The 22,134-nt window shown below is 48.7% G+C and overlaps 1 protein-coding gene across 1 annotated transcript; it reads right to left on the bottom strand.

The window, feature by feature from the left end:
• Positions 1–3,690: 3,690 nt before the first annotated feature.
• On the bottom strand, positions 3,691–21,566 carry LOC134744493 (sodium-independent sulfate anion transporter-like). Its single transcript, XM_063678323.1, has 7 exons — positions 21,453–21,566; positions 19,327–19,958; positions 18,564–18,735; positions 9,229–9,558; positions 8,996–9,136; positions 7,924–8,069; positions 3,691–7,699 (listed from the first exon to the last, which is right to left on the bottom strand). The coding sequence occupies exons 1-7, from the start codon at positions 21,553–21,555 to the stop codon at positions 7,298–7,300; spliced, it is 1,926 nt and encodes a 641-aa protein (XP_063534393.1). The 5' UTR covers positions 21,556–21,566; the 3' UTR covers positions 3,691–7,297.
• Positions 21,567–22,134: the final 568 nt, after the last annotated feature.

The raw sequence follows: 22,134 nt of genomic DNA, 5'->3' as shown, positions 1-22,134 counted from the left end.
TGTGCCGATGGCAAACGCATTTTGACGAGGTTACCTGTGTTGGACTGGTCCGTCTCCGCAAATCCGCTGCCAGCTTTGTCTGCTGTCTCTTCAGGTGCTTTAGGGGTCTTCGAACGCGACCTTGTCTGTGCCTCATGGCCGTGGCTAGGTGGCTGCCCACTTTCATGGCGGTTAGCTGTCTTCTTCGCCGCCTCTTCGGATGACGCAAGGAGGGACGTCGACGCCTTCTCCGTCTCGAGCTGCTTGGCTTGCGCTCTTTCAGTCCGGAGCTCAGCCTCTTCTCCGTGGCCGAGAGACCCGCCTTTACCCCGGTTGGAGGTAGCCTTAAGGAGTTTGCTAGCCCCGCGTCGCGTGGGTGTGCTAGGCCCGCTCTCGGAGCTTGAGGTCCTCTCGCCAGCCGCTCGTTTTTTGCCCCTTTTACGCCAGTATTTACCGGTGGGTTGGCCTCCTTTGGATATTCCCGTTTGTGGGGAGCGAGGGGGTCCGACTGCTGTGGTCGCGTGGGGACTCGCATCTACTATGTTGAGGCGCTCCAGCGACACCCGACACTCTCGCACTGGTGCCGCAGCAGCCTCCTCTGTATGCACCTTCAGGGCGCTCGTCTCCATCGGGCCCTCGGAATCACCGACGTCGGCGTCCGATTCTCGGGGGGAAAAGAATTCTCCCCCACTGGGAAAGTCACGGGTGTCCAGCCTTGTGGGGGAGAAAAACTCCTCCCTCCCAGGTGATGAGAGGATGGCCTCCGCGGCACGGGCCCTCCTCCCACAGAACACCCTCGTGGGGATTGGTGTGGGGGTCCGCACGTATTCTTGCGGCGCCACTGGTGCCTGCTCCTCTCCGGCCTCGCCATCGGGGACGGCATGGCTTATAAAGCGCCCTCGGTTGTCCCGGACAGGGCGGAACTCCACCGGTGGGGGGTTTGGAGATGGTGGCGTGCCAGCCTTCTTCGCACCTTCTTCGTCCCCTCCTCCGCGCAACCTTAACAGTAATCCGCGTGCATCGGTGTCCATTAAACATTTGCCATGGTCGTTGGTTTCCGTCCTAGAGTGGTGTGCCCCCCCAGAATACGGTGGGCGGCATGTCACCACAGCGCGGGCACTTGCCCGTTCTGTGGTGACACAGAGGATTGGAACCTCCTGGGGTAGTTTTTCCCATTTCTGGCCACTCATGATTTGCTATTTTTAGGGGGTATGCCCCCCCTTCTGACGTTCGTGACTGGGCTCCCCCCAGCCACGCATCCCATCGGCACGCCAGTCACACCTTGGGATTGGGGATTTTTTATAGTGGTTAACTCCACGTGACCTTCCTCTCAGTGAGGCAGGTCCCCGGTCCGCTCAGTGCGGGTTACGGGTTGCCCGACGGTGGCCGAAGCCACAACGCCGCACCGGGCGGTCTGCGCCAACCCACGGCAGCTCGTTTCCGAGCACCGACTCCGTCCCAGTGGGACCTGGCGTCTCGCACTGTGCCCTCTGCTGGTTTCAGAGGGACACGCGGAGCCGCCCCCCGTGTGCTGCTCTTAGTCTGGCCCCTCTCCTCAGGCCTGTCCGGCTTGGGAAGCCCTATCCGGCATAGCCCTGAGGGTCATTGGAGCACGCAAGCCCCTTCACCACGGCAAGGTGACAGCATTCGAAGGGGAACCTAACTCAAAACCTAACCTAACTCAAAACCTAACCTAACTCAAAACCTAACCTAACTCAAAACCTAACCTAACTCAAAACCTAACCTAACCTATGTTTTCTCCAAGCGACCAGGGAGTTTGTGGAAAAATCTTAATAGCGTGATCTATCTCCGATATTTTATATAGGTTAGCGCCATCTATCGGCAGCAACGGGATTTTATCGAATACCAGGACAGCACGTGTAGGATGGTGTTTAAACCCGGAAATCGTCCGAGTGATATACACCGCAGCAGTTGAGCCCACATTCCTGTACGCGGCGAGCGCATGGGCGCCGGAGCTAAAAACCTGGGGATACAAAAACAGCTAAATGCCGTGGCAAAGTTCCTGTACTGGAATAGAATTATCGCCGACTGGTAATAATATACTGTCTTCTGCTGTAACTTCGTATTTCGCCCGAAGTAAACTTCTTGACATTTGGCGCTCAACGTGAGGGCCATGCCGTGACGGCACAAGTTTATATGCCTGTTACTCGACAAGCTAAACTAGTGGAAGGAGACATGGATGCCATGGATATATGACAGGTAGTCAGTTCCAGTTGACAGAGGAGCTATCACGACAGCAGCGACTGTCGAGTGGTATGCCACACGGAAGACGCGTGCCGCAGGAAGGAAGAAGCAGCACCGTGCAGCAACCCGAGGGATAGAGGACTCTGCCTCTACTGTAACGGAAACAAACAAGAATACGGAAACAAGTCGCAGCCCACCTTCGCGTGCTACAGTAGGACCGGCCACACCTTATAGAGAAAGTGTACCCACCTTTCAAGTCAAGTTTCACCGGGTAACGGCTTATCACGAAGAAACTAAGCCCTACCAGAGTAGTCAAACAAATTCAGGAACGTACGTGCTGTCTTATGGAGGACCTCCCCGGGTTCCCCAAAAGTCCACCCCTGTACCAGCAACCACGAGCGGACGTGGACGTCTGCCCAACGGCCTCAACGCAACGAAGCCCTTCCTGTCACCGCGCCGGGTCGTCTGCAGTTCCAGAGGGGGTGACTGTAACGCGAACTTTCTCAAATAGATCATAAGCTATGTTTAGTTCACATAAAGGCTACTAGATGGCGCTAGTAGGCCACGAATTCGATGTAAACATTGGCCATATTTTATCTTTCCCGTAGCTTTAAAATTCCAAAACCTCGTGTAACTTGTGTTATGTGTTGACTAGTTTTTAATGCAAACATCACGAATGTGCAAATCAAGATTAATGTAAAATAGGAAATAGCCAATTCCTTTACAAACTATAGTTTAATGTGCCCTTTGGAGATGGCGTTACGGGTAAGCAGTTTTGACAATATGACTGAATGCCTTCTAAATGTAGAAATAATAAATGATAACAATAATCTCGATCGTCGATCGATTCTATTTATAATTACAGTTTCATACGTGTTCTAGCAGCTACGCTTATTAAGACGCAAACGAAGACTCATAAAATGGCAGTATCGGGTGATAAAAGAGAATAACGAGTATAACCCATACCCCCCAGAGCCCTCCAGTGGCGAGTAGAGAAACAAAAGCCATACTAGGCAGCGATTCTAGGGGGCGCTTTTCATTTATTGCTTATTTCAATATTTGTTATAAAAAATTCAAAGTATCGTAAGTAGATGTGTAATTCGTGGTCAGTGGTGTGTTAAATTGAGCAAAAAAGTGTTTTATATATTAATCGGTTATATTTTGTATTATTTAAGGAAAAGACTTAACACCCTGATCGAGATTTAACACATTTAGTGCCAGCGCGTGCTACGCGCTACGAGCGTAGCCGATAACATTCAAAATCGAGAACCCGACTATCGGGTCACTGGCACTGAATGTGTTTAAAATCATGACCTTTCGGAATACCAGTTCGATCGAGCAACAAGCAACTGAACTTGTCTAGGTACTCTTAGTTTTCGAGATATTTCTTTGGATCGCAAAATATCCGACTTACCTACGTGACCTACGTCCTACGTCAAACATACTCCAGCGACGTCGTCACGGCGCCTCAGCCCAGGGGGGGAGGAAGGGGACAAATAAAACGACTTAAGTTTGTAACCCTCATAGAGTTTATTAATTTGTTCTTAGAACACAACATTATACTATCCCGCGCGCTAGGCGCGCTCCTCGGGCGGCGCCGACGTCGCACCCACAGCCAGGGTGAGGGGGGTGAGGGGGGTGTGGGGGGTGTGGGGGAAGGGGGAGGAGAACGGAGGAGGTTGCAGGTCGGGAGAGGGGGCGTCAATGGCGTCTCTTATCACAATAATATTAACATCACTTTCACTTATTTATTTAAATCATTGCAAAATATTAATCGTAAATATCAATCAGTTTATACGATTTTATCCATTTATTAGGTATATAATAAATAATTATCCTTCACTGTCTTTTACAATACATAAATCGGTTTAGAAAATAGTTCCCATCTGGTATTTATTCTATACGAGTAGGTACTTTACTATACAGGTACTTGTAGATATAGTTTTGTTGTAATGGTCCGGCGCCTGTCAGTCGGAGTCCTTTCCGAAGCTGCTGCTGAGGGGTGGAGGATGAGAGGTTGCGGGGGTGGAGGATGAGGGGAGGGGGTGCAGGGATGGAGGATAAGGGGAGGGGGTGCAGGGATGGAGGATGAGGGGATGGGGCCAGAGGACGGGAGAGGGGCGGCGCGGGGCCGGCGATGCCCTCTGTAGGCCGCTTAAAGCTTTACAACTTAACTTTACACTATTAACATTAAATCCTAAGTTGTACTTTATTTATCTACAAAATAAATAATTTAAGTTACGATATCATTTAACGAATTTGTAAGTACGTCTACGCCGCGCCAACGATGCGACGTCACAGCTCGACGTACCGCGTAATATTCCCATTCAACTCAAAGTTGTCCTTAATTAATTATATTATACTTAGACAAATTAATCTTTTAATGACCAGTCAACTATTATGGGACAAAGTAGCCTTTGTTAATCACGATTAACTTGATTTGGGGTGGACTGGTTAAAACTGTAAAGAGGCCCACTGATTACCAGTCCGCCGGACGATATCGGCCTGTCAGTTGTTCAGGACTGGCAAATTTTTGTTCTAACTGACAGGTTGATATCGTCCGGCGGACTGATAATCAGTGGGCACCTTACCTGATGTAACTGTGTTTATGTTTACTATATTAAAAATATGTACGGAAAGTAAAGCCACAGATAATTACATAAAAATTTCGTTTACAAAATTAAATACATACATGAAAGTGGAACTCTAAAATAGTAGGTACATTTCAATGCAAGTGTGGAAAGTGTGTTATTATTTACGAGTCCCGAGATGTCTTTTATGAGTCGTAAGCGAATATACGACATCTCGTTCACACGTACATTGAATGACGTTTTTTAATACATTTGCTAAAATATCACAATAAAACAAATATTGTTTACATGAGCATTGCACTTACAGTTACGATTTTTCCCTTGAACGATATTGTATATTATACATTATTCAGCTTTTTAAACTACGTTCAGCGTTGATTTACATTGCCCATATTGATCACATTAACTCATTTCATACAAAAACGCTCTTACAGTTGCAGTTATTATTATTATTAGCAATTATTTTTATACTAAATTTTAAGTGAAAGTAGCGGGCGCCGGTTTTATATCTTAATTTTTTATGTTAACGACAGCCAACGTGACAATGATAGTTCCATTCAGCCAAATACAAAAAACAAGTATTTTATTAAAATATATCGTATTTTATAACAAATAAATATTGACTTTATATCGTGTAACAATACTTTTTGTACGTAATAAATGTCTAATGACAAAATATATTAAGTTTTTGAACATCCAAACTCTTCGATCGATTCCGGTCAGAATTAAATTTAAAAAAGCTGGAAAAGTAAAAACGTAAAAACCAACTTTGCAAACGCTAAACAGCTACGTAAAGTAGCACTTTTTGAGCACTGTATTAAAAATGTAATTTTAGATTCCTTAAGAGGCCGTAGTCGATTTTGGAGCAAATATTTTAAATTGATAGATTTAGTCGTTGAAATTATACACGTTTTGTTACGTAATATCTAAATAACAAGTATTGGATTCTATTAGCACGTCTTCTCATCTTGCCTTTTAATAATGAGGTCGCGAGCGTGCGTCACCGGTAATATATGAAAAGAAGGGGCAGTTTTTAAAAATTCATCAAAAATTTATGGTGGTAAATTATACAAATTGATGTATACGAATAGTTTCAGCAAATGTTGTAGATTGTTTAAGTATCAGAATTACGTTGAAATTAAGTCGATTTTCAGAGAAATTGTCACTTGTTTTGAAGTAATTTCTGGAGAAAATTGATTTCGTCTAACATTCATTTACACTACTTCAAAGTCATAATAATAAAAATGTAGTCTGATAAACGTCAAGTACAGGATATGTGTAATACAAAATTACTATGTTTAGCCGTCCAAACTTTACGAAATTTACAAATAAGAGCGACAAAATCAGTGCTTTACGCGCGTTTACCTAAACGTCCATCAGAAAAGCAAACATTACTAATTTAGTGAGTCTGTTTTCAAAAAATTGATCTGATAAAAGGTAAGATAAGAAGACGTGCTAATAGAAACCAGTACTTGTTATTTCAATTAGGTAATAAAAGGTGTACAATTTCACCGACTAAATCTATCAATTTTACATTTTTGCGACTAAAATCGACACCGGCCTCTTAATACTTAAAGTTTCCTAAAGGTGTATTCAGTTAAAAGACAAATTTTAGAATGCGAGTACGCGCGGCACTCGAGTCTCCTCGGAGCGCTGCGGGCGAACCTCCGCTACAATGATCACACGAGCCGTAGGTATTTAGATACGTAACGTTAACTTAGGAATCGGTCTTATATTTTACGTAGGTATCTTAATATGCTTCGAGGCCGCACTACGTGTACGTGCGGTGCATACGACGATAGTAAATAGAGGAGATTTAGCGACCTCCAGCTGCAAAGCACCACATTCCGGCAATATAGCGACACTAAATATGGAAAATGCATCATTTGTCGGTCCGCTTAGAATCCGGACCCGCACCGTAGTCACTTTGCAAACTCTCAAATACGTGCCGCGTAGATATTCACGGTATTCATAAGCGGTAAAAACGAACTAGCAAATATCTGCGGATTCTTTAAAGCCGGCGGTCGCTACGTAAATTTATTTAAATATTTATGATAGAACGAGACTCGCATCAGTTACGAGCTAGAATCACAACGGGGCGCCAGGCGCGTTACCGTCTAAGTACGATCAGTCCGGTCCGGGTCCGGGGCCGACCGGCGACCTCGTCCGTCGGCCGGCCCCGGACTCCTCCGCCTCAACACTTCTAACAAAATATATATAGCTACGAATATAGTCTCTACTAGTCTAGTCTGTCGCCCCGCGGGGCGGGCCGGGCCCGCGCCGCGGGCGCGCGATTTTACATCGACGCTATCACGCGTCGATCGGTTCGGAGCTCACTCTAGGAATCGTATTTACAACATCTAAATAATTAAAAATTTTAGTAACAATATATGTCTCCGCGTCTAAATAGCACTCACATATGTCAATTTAATCTCAAAAATATAGTCATTAGCCGAGTACGGCGCGGGCGCGGGCGCGGGCACGGGCACGGACACGGGCACGGACACGGGCACGGACACGGGCTACGCGGGGCCCGGGCGGACGGGGGGTAGCGACTTGCGCGGCTGCAGACGCTCGTCGGCGGCCAGCAGGCGGTCCAGCTCCTCGTCCTCGTAGAACGTGACGAAGTGCTCCGGCTTGGCCACGGCCTCGAACAGCGAGCACACCGACGGCTTCACGTTGTAGAAGTAGAGCGGCTGCCGGCGCTCGTGGAAGTCGGCCGTCAGCTGCTGGATGGACTTGGCGGCGGTGAAGTCGGCGCTGTAGATGTGCGTGCACTCGAGCACCACGGGGAGGGGCCCGAGCGCGGCCTCGCAGGAACCGGCCCCCGCGCACTTGGTCACCAGCTTCTTCACGTAGTCCACGGACGGGAACATCAGGCAGCGGTCCGGCGTGATCATCAGGTACTCCACGCCGCGCTCCGACTGCGAACACGTCATTATTATACATATGTCATTCCGACCGTGACGACTGTCCGTGTCCGAACGAACGGAGATTCGTTTCCTACTTTCAAATTGGGAACTTTGACCTTATCGATATAGAACGTAACGATTTCGAAACTAAATGTAGGTCGCGGAGCCCGGGATCCGGGATAGAGAAGTATCCGGAACCTGACGCGACTCGTGAGACCCGTCGGTCTCGCGCTCACCTTCAGCATCTCGACGGAGAACTTGGGGCGCGCGGCGTGGTAGAGGATGAAGATGATGTTGACGATGACGCCGATGAGGATGCCCATCTCCACCGGCAGCGTCAGGCACAGCACGAACGTGCCGATGCCCGGGATCAGGTCCAGCTCTGAAACAGATGAGAGGAAATTTACTTCTTGTCTGTATATAACTGTGTGTGTTGTTGTTCTTGTGTGTTGTTGTTGTTGTGTATTCTTGTGTATATAAGGATTCTGATCAAATTTTTTGTCATTTTATTACATTTTTCCGAAATCGATTTTTTATTCTCTATACGGCATGGCTCAAAAATATGTCGACTAAGAATTTTTAGGAATATTTTTGTCAACTTATTCTTTGGCTATCCTGTACGGCACGATCGAGGTTTGTCTTCACGTTTTTGGCCATCATACGTACGTTATGGACTTTTGTTCGAAATCAATGAATATTGATTGATTTGTTTATAATATTTATCTACATGACATTAAAGCTCTCCGAGGGGCCTCTACGTGTTGAATCTATATCCTCAAGCGAGCCTATCAAAAGACCGGGATTTATAGGCCCGTGAAATCCAAGGATCTACTTAACAACAATTCTATACCAAGTAAAACGTTGTTGTAATGAAAGCTTGCCGGTTGGTTGGTTGGTTGCACGAGTAAATCATTGTTCAAGTTGGTTGTCAACTGAAATTCGGTCAATAATACTTCGGCGAAAAAGCAGAACATCACAAGAAAAATAAATTTCCCATAAAGGCAAAAGTAAAAGAAAGGCAGAAAATTTCCATGTGCTTCTTTTTTTAATATGATAAAAAATAGTTTTGCACGTCCGAAGTCCTCGCCATAGACAACTCGTGCCCAAAATAAATCAGTTCAACCGCAAAAACGTTTTTTTAAAGATATGTAGGAGGCGAATCGCCCGATGGTAATGAGCTACGCTTATTCTTTTCTTGTTTTTTTATTTTTTATTTTATTGGGTACCGAGAGCAAATATGAGCCGTTTCCCACTTAGAGCATATCTATACTCATAGAGCATATCTATATAGTAGGTATCTGTACTCACTTTTAGCTCTCCACATGGGCTTGACGACGTGGTACTCCACCATGAAGACGATAGCGGAGATGATGACGGCCGCCAGCGCCGCCTTCGGGATGAACTCGAAGTACTGCGTGAAGAACTGCAGCGCCAGGATCACCATGATGCCTGCGGGAAGGAATATACCGGCGGGTTAGGTCAGGGCACAGGGGTGGTATATGTATATGTAGTACGGTATACTCGTACAGATACAGACGTACCCGTGTAGATGCCGTTGGCGGTGGTGCGCGCGCCGGAGCCGTTGGAGACGACGGAGCGCGCGAGCGAGCCGCCGCCCGGGTACGCGCCCATGAACGAGTTGGCGATGTTGGACGTGCCGATGGCGATCATCTCCTGCGTGGCGTCGATGGTCTTGCCGTCCGAGAACACCTTGCAGATGGCGATGTCCTCCAGCAGCACGATGAGCGGGATCACGATGATGCCGGACCCCATCTCCGAGATCATCTCGAGGAAGTCGGCGGTGGAGTTGTCGGCGCGCACGTAGCTCGTCGGCGGCAGCGCCGGCACCGGCACGCCGGACGGGATCGAGCCTGCACACGCACACACACGCGAGGCGGGTTACTAGACTAGTCGCACCCCAAGGGTCAACAATACAATAAGTAGGGACCGGTTGCACCACGTAAAGTCCGAACCGATAAACCCGGCAGTCGTTATCACGGGGTAGCTCTTATAATATAAACACTCCGAGGAAGCAAGTTTTAACGAACTAAAATTACAGGCGGTGTGGTGCAACCGGCCAACACTACCGACTGTAGCAGTCGCAGCGAGATGGATGGAAGAAGGTTGACTCTACTGTCGCTACGCTACTCTACTGTATGGTGGTCATGGGCATGATCGGTGATATGAGGCTGATCTGGTGATTTACTAACCGCCTCTCACGTTATCAGCTGACAGCATAAAAAAAAACATAGCATCAGTAATTTTGATTGTTGGTTGTCCTATAAAATAGGTATGTTCTTATGATGCGGCGAGCCAAGTCGCATATCCCAGGTAGCAAAGTGACGCCAGAACGTCATAATGATGTAACGGACGTTATAATTATTAAAACCTCATTCTTAGCTTAGAATAATGTTTTAAAAACAGTTGTGTCGGATTACCTTACTATTTCGATTCAATATATTACATGACACTGCTGCTGTTATGTACATTTCTTTAGAGCATTCGTTTAATGTAATGTACGTATTAATTTCCATATAAGATGCCAAGCAATGGAGACTTGCTTGCAAATGCTACCTGGGATACAGGCTGTCCCATAAATGACACGTCACAGTGACACTGGAGTTCGCTCGAGTGAACTGTATGTAATCGCATGACCGTACGTATGAGACTATATACGACTCGTCCAAAAGGTTAAGTAACAGTGTCAGTGCTACTGCTAAGGTATACGTACATATTATGGACACGATTAGGTAAAGTTCGGGGCAGACAATCGAATTGATGATATACTCACATCTAGGTAGTTACTCAACGATACTTTGTTGCTTAACGTTATATGTCATGTCCCATATTTTTTAAATAACCTTATAGGTTATTTATTATATTATAGTTGATGGCTTAGGCTTATGCCTCGGCCCTCGAACGCCAATCGTCGCAGTTTAGTGTAAGCTGTACGCATAAAAAACCGCAAATCGATGTACAGTTTAGCCGTTTGGCGCACGCATCCAAATATTTTTTTTGACCCGCAGTCCCTAAAAAAAATCCCTTAGGAGGGGACTGCTGAGTTTTTTTTTTTGTATGGGATTTTTTTTTTCACAAACCTATCGTGTGTGGTATCGTATTAAAGGGCTTTTTGAGGCGATTCTAAAAATATACCATATCATTATATTTCAGCCATATTTTTTTTTTAATTAAAACAAATATTCCAAAACGAGCTATATTAATATAATATAAAACAAATAACCATTCCCCCCCTTTATCTCCGAAACTACTGGGTCTAAAATTTAAAAAAAAATACATAAAATAGATCTTAACCTATAGATTACAGGAAAACCTATAAGAAATGTGCAGTCAAGCGTGAGTCGGACTTAATTACTTGGTTTTTGATCCGACCCCTACGGGTTTTATATAGACATTTTTAAGACTCATGTTTCACATAAAATACATTGTTTAAATCGTGTAATGTACGGAACCCTTGGAACGCGAGTCCGACTCGCACTTGGCCGGCTTTTTTTGTACGATATACCACAAATGATATATGTGATACCCTCATATCTAACCCCAAGAAAGCAATTTTTAAAATAATTTCATTTAGTATTTTTTTTAATATTTTAAAACGGTGAAAAGTATGTTTATTTGTTTACTTGGTATGTTTTGAATGTCCGTTGGTCTCGGGCTCAGTCCGTTGGTCTCGGGCTCATACGAGATCATTAACCCGGCCACAGGGGGGACAGGGTCACCTTCCCTGCCCTCCACTGTGGTAATTCCTGACCGGCGCGTCCTTGCCGCGGGGGTGGACTCCTACGCACTTCAGTAGGCCGGAGGGCGTAGGTGACAGAGTTCGGCCAGGGACCCAGTTCCGCGGGGTATAGCGCGGATCCCGTGCCCAGGGTTACGGGCGAAGACCTTAACGGCTGCAAAGGCGGAGGTGGTAACCACCAGTACGGCGGAGCAGGCGGAAGAGGCAAAACCCCACTGTTAAGCTGCCCTTACATATTGAGGTCACAGGTTGCAGTGGAATGCAGCACTAGGCAGGGTGCTGTTAGTAGGGATGGCAGCGGATGAGGCTTAGAAAAGCCCAACGGTGGCTCCCACACGTCTCCAAGAGGAATACTGTCTTTGCGTCAGGCGGCAGCCGGCAGTAAAAATAGAAGCCACAACACTTTCCCTGTTCAAATATGAAAAGTCCAGATAAAAGATTGAGTACTAATGCTAGGGCGTTCCCCTCAAGCGACGGTCATCGATGCGACACATGTGATACAATGCGATTGGCTACCTGGAACCTTGGTTCCTTGACTGGCAGAGGCACAGAACTCAGCGATGTCTTAAAGAGACGTTGCATCGACGCATGTTGTTTACAAGAGACCAGGTGGAAGGGGTCAAAATCAAGAATACTCGGCAACGGCTACAAACTACTATACCACGGTACCACCAACGGCAGAAACGGAGTTGGCATAGTGCTATCTGAGAAATTAACCCAGAGATTATTACACGTCGAAAGAGTCAGCGATAGGCTCATGGCAGTGAAGATCGCCCTAGAGGGTCAACCATGTACGAATATTATCAGTGCATACGCACCACAAACAAACAGCAGTGAAGATGATAAAGACGCATTCTGGGAAGACCTTAACAAATTCATCAGTGAAATCCCAGAGGATGAAAGCCTATATCTTGGTGCAGATCTAAACGGTCATGTGGGCGAAAACAATATTAACGCTGAGCAATGGCATGGCGGTTTTGGATTCGGTACTCGTAACGCGGACGGTGATAGAATCCTAGAATTTGCAGCGAGAAACGAACTTGCCATTGTGAACACTTACTTTAAAAAAAAAAGAGACCACCTGATAACATATCGGAGCGGAGGACATCTGACCCAAATAGACTATGCCCTTGTAAGGCGAAAACATCTTGGCAAAGTCAGGGATTGTAAGGTAATTCCAGGAGAGGCCCTGACCTCTCAGCACAGACTATTAGTATCAGTCCATAAGCTAAATAAACCTGTCAAGTGCAGCAACAAGCAGATACCTAAAATTAAATGGAAATCCCTGAAAACCGCCGCGGGATCAAGATTCATTCAAGACATGGAAACGTACTTTGGCACAAAAGACACTTCAAAAGTAGAAAACCCAAACGATATGTGGAACGATTTCGAATCGTTCTGTAGAAAATCCGCAGAAACACATTTAGGGAGAACCAGGAGTAAGAGAGCCCCCTTCAAAGAGACCAAATGGTGGCAACAATCTGTCAAGGATGCTGTACAGGCAAAGAAGTTTGCATTTAAGAAATGGCAAGAAACCGGTAATGATGCGGATAAAGAAGACTACAAGAGAGAGAAATCTAACGCAAAACGTGAAGTGGCAATCGCACGAGCCAAGGCCGATGCTGACTTTTACAAAGAATTAGAATCTTCCACTACAGAAATCAATATCCATCAGGTCGCAAAAACTCGAAATAAAAACAGCAAAGACATAACTTCAGCCAAATATATCACAGATAAAAACAATAAACTATTAACAAAAGACAATGATATAAGAGAAAGATGGGCAGAGTACTACCGCCATTTGCTTAATGTTACGAATCCCAGAAATTTAAACCATGAAAATCCATCGCCGGTCCTAGGTAGGTAGGTCCAATAACAGCAGTTACAACGGATGAAATCATCAAAGAGATTAGAAAGATGAAAAACAACAAAGCCCAAGGTCCAACCGAGATACCAATAGAAATCTGGAAACATATAGGGCACTCTGGCATCGACTGGCTAAGCGAGATGTTTAACAGACTTATGGCAGGACATAAAATACCAGATGCTTGGAGAAGAAGTCATTTAATACCGTTTTACAAAGGAAAAGGCGATGTACGTGACTGTGGGAATTACCGAGCAATAAAGCTCATGGATCATACCTTTAAACTATGGGAGAGGATAATCAACAGCAGACTTAATGGTATCGTGAAGCTCACACCCAATCAGTGCGGGTTTGTAGCTGGAAAGGGCACCTCTGACGCCATTTAGGCTATAAGAATCCTGATTGAGAAAGCCAAAGTCAACAACACAAACCTGCATATGATATTCATCGACCTTGAGAAGGCGTTTGACCATGTACCACGCGACCTTATATGGGAGGCTCTCCGCGCCCAGCTTATCCCAGAGCCGTATATCAATCTTATTATGGACATGTACACAGACGTCTCTACACAGGTGATTTGCCCAGCAGGTGTGAGTGATAGCTTCGAGCTCAAGGTCGGTGTACACCAGGGTTCCACACTTAGTCCACTTCTCTTTAATGTCACGATGGATTACCTCACTCGAAAATGCCAACGGACTGTACCCTGGCACCTTTTATATGCCGATGATGTGGCCTTAATAGCAGAGACTGAGACTGACCTTCAGCACGATTTGAATAGCTGGATAGAAGCGCTAGAAGGACACGGCCTAAAAATAAGTCGTAAAAAGACCGAACATATGTCCTTTCTGTTCGACAAAACGGCTAATAACCCAGAAGATTTCAAATTCTATATAGGAAATGACCGCCTGCCAACTGTTACAAAGTTTAAGTATCTTGGCTCCGTACTCAGCAACGACGGAAAGATTGACAGCGATGTAGTCCATAGAACTCAGACAGGCTGGATGAAATGGCGAGAACTCACAGGCGTCCTATGCGATAGAAAAATACCTCTGAAGGTGAAGGGTCATGTATACAAGACAGCAGTAAGACCAGCGATGCTGTATGGATCCGAGTGCTGGGCTACAAATAAACCCCACCTGAACAAGCTCCACACCACTGAGATGCGCATGTTACGCTGGTCAGCGGGTGTCACCATGATGGACAAAATAAGAAACGTGTATATCCGGGGTAGTTTCAAAGTAGCGCCAATAACAGAAAAGCTGACGGAAAAACGTCTGAGGTGGTACGGTCATGTACAGAGGCGTCCAGTAGACTACATGGTTAAGGTAGCGCTCGATATTCCAACGACGAAGCGAGGAAGTGGAAGACCACCTACCACCTGGCTGACGACGGTTCAGCGAGACCTGAAAGAGCTTAATATAGACGCCGACATTGCACTCAATCGTGCAGAATGGAGGAAAAGAACAGGGAAGGCCGACCCCAAGTAAATGGGAACAAGGCCTAGCAGGATGATGATGATGGTATGTTTTGATTTTTTTTTGTTTTAATTACAAAAAAAATGGCTGAAATGTATGTATATTTATTTGTAGAATCGCCTCAAAAAGACCTTTCATATAATACCACACACAATAGTTTTCTGAAAAAAAAAAAATCCTATACAAGAAAAAAAAATGACAGCATTTTCCCCCTCTCCTAAGAGATTGTTTTTAAGAACTGCGGGACAAAAATGTTGTTTGACTTCTAGTATGCATGTGCCAAGTGGCTACAGTGTATATCGATTTGCGGGTTTTCTTCGAAATTGGGCTTGTACGGCTTCCACTAAGTTGCCCTGTCGCTATCATCCAAACAAAGTCGCACAATTAAACTTTTCCATTCTGTAAACTAGTTTACTAATAAATTAGTGACATTTTCTATATACTCAAAACAGTGAAAAAAGCCTCCGTTGTGCTATGCAGTCGGGTGATCATCTTCACAAATTATCCGAGGGCCATATTTTATTTAAAAAAAATTGTAGCACCGACTTAGAATGCGTTTCCACCATATGGATGCGTAGCAACGGATATGTTTGTTAATAATTAATAGAGTCACTTCATTTACCTGTCCTCGTTCGTTCTGTTGGTTCTTAACATCAAACACATCCCCTTGCATATCTTACGTGGAACCAAAGATAGATATAACTAAGAAAAAAACGTGCCTCGAAAATCACGAAAATTTGATTCTCGATCAGAGGGCGCCACTAGTTTTGGCCTACTCTCGTATAGAGGGCGTTGACGGTTTCGTTTGTTATTTATAATTTTAACGCATATCAGTGAAAGAACATGGGTGAAAATCATATAAAAATAATTATTGCAAATAAAAAAATCATTTATCCATATTTAAATATATTTTAACGTATTTTCGTAAATCTTCATTTTTAGTTTTAAAGTATGTCGATAGATGGCAGTGAATTTACAGCGGTTACAAAGTTTACTATGACAGTACCGCTCTATCTTATTATATCCTCTTTGGTGGAACGCAGCCTATATTACAACTAGAGACATCTCTCGGTGATCGGCTGAACTATATCCTAATGCTGTATCGTTGCTCGAAAAGTGGGTACTATTAACGCCATCTATCGGCAAGTAGTGTTATACGTTGCGTTTTAGAGCATTTAATAATCGTTTTTATATATGTGTGGTGGATATTTACGGCCCAAGTAGTCGAAGAGTAAAGAGAAATACTCTTTCTGGGCCCTTCGGAGCGATAGATAGCGTAGTGTAGTGGTGGAACACTCACCCATGAGGCGTACGGGCGCGGCGCCGCGCGCGGACACGAACCAGAAGCCGAGCGCGCCCGACGCCACCACGACCACGGCGTTGCGGCACGTGCCCAGCAGCCAGCAGCAGCGCGTCACCCAGCGCTGCAGCGTAGTGTAGTGGTGGGACACTCACCCATGAGGCGTACGGGCGCGGCGCCGTGCGCGGACACGAACCAGAAGCCGAGCGCGCCCGACGCCACCACGACCACGGCGTTGCGGCACGTGCCCAGCAGCCAGCAGCAGCGCGTCACCCAGCGCTGCAGCGTAGTGTAGTGGTGGGACACTCACCCATGAGGCGTACGGGCGCGGCGCCGTGCGCGGACACGAACCAGAAGCCGAGCGCGCCCGACGCCACCACGACCACGGCGTTGCGGCACGTGCCCAGCAGCCAGCAGCAGCGCGTCACCCAGCGCTGCAGCGTAGTGTAGTGGTGGGACACTCACCCATGAGGCGTACGGGCGCGGCGCCGTGCGCGGACACGAACCAGAAGCCGAGCGCGCCCGACGCCACCACGACCACGGCGTTGCGGCACGTGCCCAGCAGCCAGCAGCAGCGCGTCACCCAGCGCTGCAGCGTAGTGTAGTGGTGGGACACTCACCCATGAGGCGTACGGGCGCGGCGCCGTGCGCGGACACGAACCAGAAGCCGAGCGCGCCCGACGCCACCACGACCACGGCGTTGCGGCACGTGCCCAGCAGCCAGCAGCAGCGCGTCACCCAGCGCTGCAGCGTAGTGTAGTGGTGGGACACTCACCCATGAGGCGTACGGGCGCGGCGCCGTGCGCGGACACGAACCAGAAGCCGAGCGCGCCCGACGCCACCACGACCACGGCGTTGCGGCACGTGCCCAGCAGCCAGCAGCAGCGCGTCACCCAGCGCTGCAGCGTAGTGTAGTGGTGGGACACTCACCCATGAGGCGTACGGGCGCGGCGCCGTGCGCGGACACGAACCAGAAGCCGAGCGCGCCCGACGCCACCACGACCACGGCGTTGCGGCACGTGCCCTGCAGCCAGCAGCAGCGCGTCACCCAGCGCTGCAGCGTAGTGTAGTGGTGGGACACTCACCCATGAGGCGTACGGGCGCGGCGCCGTGCGCGGACACGAACCAGAAGCCGAGCGCGCCCGACGCCACCACGACCACGGCGTTGCGGCACGTGCCCAGCAGCCAGCAGCAGCGCGTCACCCAGCGCTGCAGCGTAGTGTAGTGGTGGGACACTCACCCATGAGGCGTACGGGCGCGGCGCCGTGCGCGGACACGAACCAGAAGCCGAGCGCGCCCGACGCCACCACGACCACGGCGTTGCGGCACGTGCCCAGCAGCCAGCAGCAGCGCGTCACCCAGCGCTGCAGCGTAGTGTAGTGGTGGGACACTCACCCATGAGGCGTACGGGCGCGGCGCCGTGCGCGGACACGAACCAGAAGCCGAGCGCGCCCGACGCCACCACGACCACGGCGTTGCGGCACGTGCCCAGCAGCCAGCAGCAGCGCGTCACCCAGCGCTGCAGCGTAGTGTAGTGGTGGGACACTCACCCATGAGGCGTACGGGCGCGGCGCCGTGCGCGGACACGAACCAGAAGCCGAGCGCGCCCGACGCCACCACGACCACGGCGTTGCGGCACGTGCCCAGCAGCCAGCAGCAGCGCGTCACCCAGCGCTGCAGCGTAGTGTAGTGGTGGGACACTCACCCATGAGGCGTACGGGCGCGGCGCCGTGCGCGGACACGAACCAGAAGCCGAGCGCGCCCGACGCCACCACGACCACGGCGTTGCGGCACGTGCCCAGCAGCCAGCAGCAGCGCGTCACCCAGCGCTGCAGCGTAGTGTAGTGGTGGGACACTCACCCATGAGGCGTACGGGCGCGGCGCCGTGCGCGGACACGAACCAGAAGCCGAGCGCGCCCGACGCCACCACGACCACGGCGTTGCGGCACGTGCCCAGCAGCCAGCAGCAGCGCGTCACCCAGCGCTGCAGCGTAGTGTAGTGGTGGGACACTCACCCATGAGGCGTACGGGCGCGGCGCCGTGCGCGGACACGAACCAGAAGCCGAGCGCGCCCGACGCCACCACGACCACGGCGTTGCGGCACGTGCCCAGCAGCCAGCAGCAGCGCGTCACCCAGCGCTGCAGCGTAGTGTAGTGGTGGGACACTCACCCATGAGGCGTACGGGCGCGGCGCCGTGCGCGGACACGAACCAGAAGCCGAGCGCGCCCGACGCCACCACGACCACGGCGTTGCGGCACGTGCCCAGCAGCCAGCAGCAGCGCGTCACCCAGCGCTGCAGCGTAGTGTAGTGGTGGGACACTCACCCATGAGGCGTACGGGCGCGGCGCCGTGCGCGGACACGAACCAGAAGCCGAGCGCGCCCGACGCCACCACGACCACGGCGTTGCGGCACGTGCCCAGCAGCCAGCAGCAGCGCGTCACCCAGCGCTGCAGCGTAGTGTAGTGGTGGGACACTCACCCATGAGGCGTACGGGCGCGGCGCCGTGCGCGGACACGAACCAGAAGCCGAGCGCGCCCGACGCCACCACGACCACGGCGTTGCGGCACGTGCCCAGCAGCCAGCAGCAGCGCGTCACCCAGCGCTGCCGCGCGTTCGGCGCCGAGCCTCCCAGCTGCACCATGCCGATGCGCTGCCGACCGACAACCATGCAACCATTACACCTGGCCTGTTACCTGTCCTCGTCTACAACTATCTACTTACTATACAAATACCTGCGCGATTTATGTACTTTCTCATATAAAAAGCCATTTCACGATCAATTAATAAAATTATCTACAGACAAAATGAGGCGAAGAACTTTTGAAAGAATCGTCTGGGACTCTTTTTAAGTAGCTACTTTAAACACGACCTGAAGATTTTCACTTACAAGATGTACACTTACAACAACTATGAATGTACAAACGGCCATAAAAGAGGCTTGAAAAATATATTTTAAGGATGCGTACAGATTATGCTATCTAGCTAGCGACCAATAAGATTCGTCGCTAGATGGCGTAATCTGTATTCTGTACATATATTTTCTTTAAACACGTTGTGTTTATATTTTAAACAAATTAGTTTCATGCATGTTTTGTAGATACACACAAATACACAATTACGCACAACAGTGTAATATAATTTTTAATTTACCCTAATATTAATTATAAAACCTCCCATTGAAGAAGGGTAAATTAATAATTACAATACGCGGTCTCGTTTAAAATAAAGAAATGCGACTCACCCGCATAAAGAGCAACAGCGCGATGCAGATGAAGCCGAGGATGGGGTCCCAGAGCGCGGCGCCGTGCAGGTTCCGGAACACCGAGATCCACTGCTGCAGGAACGTGGTGCCCGTCACGCTGATCGCGAACAGGTCTTTGACCTGGCTGGTGGCGATCATCAGCGCCACGGCCGACGTGAAGCCCGACGACACCGGGCCCGACACGAAGTCGATCAGGAAGCCGAGCCCCAGCACGCCCATCAGCAGCTCCACGAGCCCCGACAGCATGCACAGCAGGATCGCCTTCTCGGTGACGCCACCCGCCACCTGCCACGTGAGCAGCGACGCGATGGCGGTGGGCCCGGCCGGCACGGCGCGGCAGCCGCCCAGCACGATGTACACGAAGCAGCCCACGAACGAGCCGTAGAGGCCGTGCTGCGGCGGCAGGCCGGCGATGTTGGAGTAGGCCAGCGACTGCGGGATGACGGTGAGGCCGACGGTGATGCCGGCGATGAGGTCGCCGAGCGCGTCCTGGGAGGAGTAGTGCGGCAGCCAGCGCGTCACGGGCACGCGCTTGTGCAGCGTCTTGCGGTTGAGGCGCCGGCGCACGGCGGCGCGCCAGCCGCCCGAGCACTTCTCGGACCCCGCGTGCACTGCATCCACAACAAATATATTTTTATTGTTTTATTTCCATTGGGGTAAATCAAATAAATCGGGTGAAAGGCGACAAAGGTAGCACAGTTAGTTAGAAGAGCTCTTGCACCACATTACATTACAGTGCTTGGTAGATGACCCATAGTGGAAAGGGCTTCTACTACGGCAAAATTGTATGTTTGGTACATACATACAATTACCGTACATATTTTGCCATACAATTTTGCCGTTGATACATTGCATAAATGCCATAAAACCTGCATAGAACTCGGATTTAAAGAGTGACTTAGGCAAGTTAGGCGACCGTAACCAAGGCAACAAGTGACAACAAAAAGTTGATTCACCCACATAATAATAATAACGGAAGGAAATAGGCTGACTAAATTTCGAAACATGTAAAATCAGCAAGTGGCCGCGAGGTTGTATGTAGAGGAGGCTATTTTCCTTTACCTTCTAACATCTGACTGCATGTGCTTATCAAACATTTTATAGCACGTAACATTTATATCACGTCAATATTAACTATCTGGAACGTGGTAATAAACAAAACGTTGGTTCTTAATAAAATAATATACAATTAACTCACTATCCTGATCCTGACTCTCCTGCTGAGTGACGAGTACGTTGTGTCTGCAGTTTAGTAACCTGTCATTATACGCCGGTCGCTCGTTGCACTTCCCGTGTCGCAAACAAAACATGTTCTAATCAACTCGAGTTACACCGAACAATTATCCAAACGCGATCTAATCTTGCCAATAAATTGAGTAAACGTGCACGTTCAGTCAGCCTCGAAATTGTCTAGGCATTGTATACCTATTTATATTTAGTGTCACCTACCTAAAAATAGCGCGAGTGTTAAAGCGTCTTTTGCACTAGCTGCCATTGCTTAGCGAGTCGGAATTTCGGGGGGGCTAGGCTAGTAGAACTTTTATCAAGTTAATCAGACTCGCCCGATTGTGCGCCTCACTTGCACCCGGTAAGCTATTGCAATCACATCCCAGATCAGTAAAAGTGACAAGGTCGTGGTCGGAGGCTGCGCGCTGCGCGCTGCGGGCACAGCCGCGCTCCGCGCTGTCGGCTCTCGGCGCGGCGGCGCGGCGGCGTGGCAAGCGGCAAGCGTGTGTAGCGCGGCCCTGAACTTGACCGCCACCGGCACCGCCGCCGTAATGTACGGACTACGGCCACGCGACACGGACACGGCGCAACGCTCCCGGCTCGTGTTGCCGCTTGCCGTCATTGGCGATTAGGCGGTGCGAGGTGACAGGAGCCGATTGCGACTGACGGAGTTAAATGATGCGGTGGTATATAAGTTTACCATAAGCACGGCGGTACCGACGATAGCCTATGTAGGATGATTACAACTCCAGACGAGTCTCATAAGATAGGAACTGATTAACCGAGGCGTTAACTTCTTCAGGAGCTCCGTTAACCAGTAGCGAGCCAACTTGTTTGTTAGGTTAGTGTGTTGTATATTATGTTGTTTATGTGCTCACGTATGTAGTCGTTGCTGGCGGTCTTGTCGTCGGGCGCGGGCAGCGAGCCCGAGGAGGCGTTGTGTTTGCGTCGCGGGATCATCCTGGAACAGACAGGCAGCATATAAGTAATGGTACATATACAATAATAAGTACTTACCTAATACAATAAATACATTTTTCAATATAAAAAATACAGCAAACGTATCAAATTGTATGTCATATCATGTTAAAATCCAAATGTTGTAAATAAATATTCTAGTCCTGGGTCCCGGAAAGCTAGCCGAACCGATTTGCCATGTTTCATATTTAATGACATCTTGGTCACATAATAAATAGTAGGTAGTACCTAGGTACAGAAGATTCACTCTCTAACAAAACGCGTCTATTACGACAGATATGGCCGCTAGGTGGCGCAAGCGCAAACAGGCGTCCGTTCCGTAGCGGTGCGCTGCAACTAACTGTGGCTAGACACCAAAATTGGTGTCGGCCGCATGTACTTGCCACGGCCACGAAATTGCGGAGTGAGCCACGCCTGTCTTGGTGACGTAATCAGACCAGACATGCTTAATAGCAAAACCATTCGAAATTTGAATACTCGTTGATGACATATTTAGCTAAGGTAATGTCCCTGGGTTAATATCTCGTTTTTTTCGAAATAATGGCAGTACGCGCATGTAAAATGAAGCTGCATCAGCTGTAT

This window comes from Cydia strobilella, chromosome 9 (assembly GCF_947568885.1).
Source record: "Cydia strobilella chromosome 9, ilCydStro3.1, whole genome shotgun sequence".
NCBI classification, from domain to species: domain Eukaryota; kingdom Metazoa; phylum Arthropoda; class Insecta; order Lepidoptera; family Tortricidae; genus Cydia; species Cydia strobilella.
This window is presented reverse-complemented; position numbering and strand designations above follow the sequence as displayed.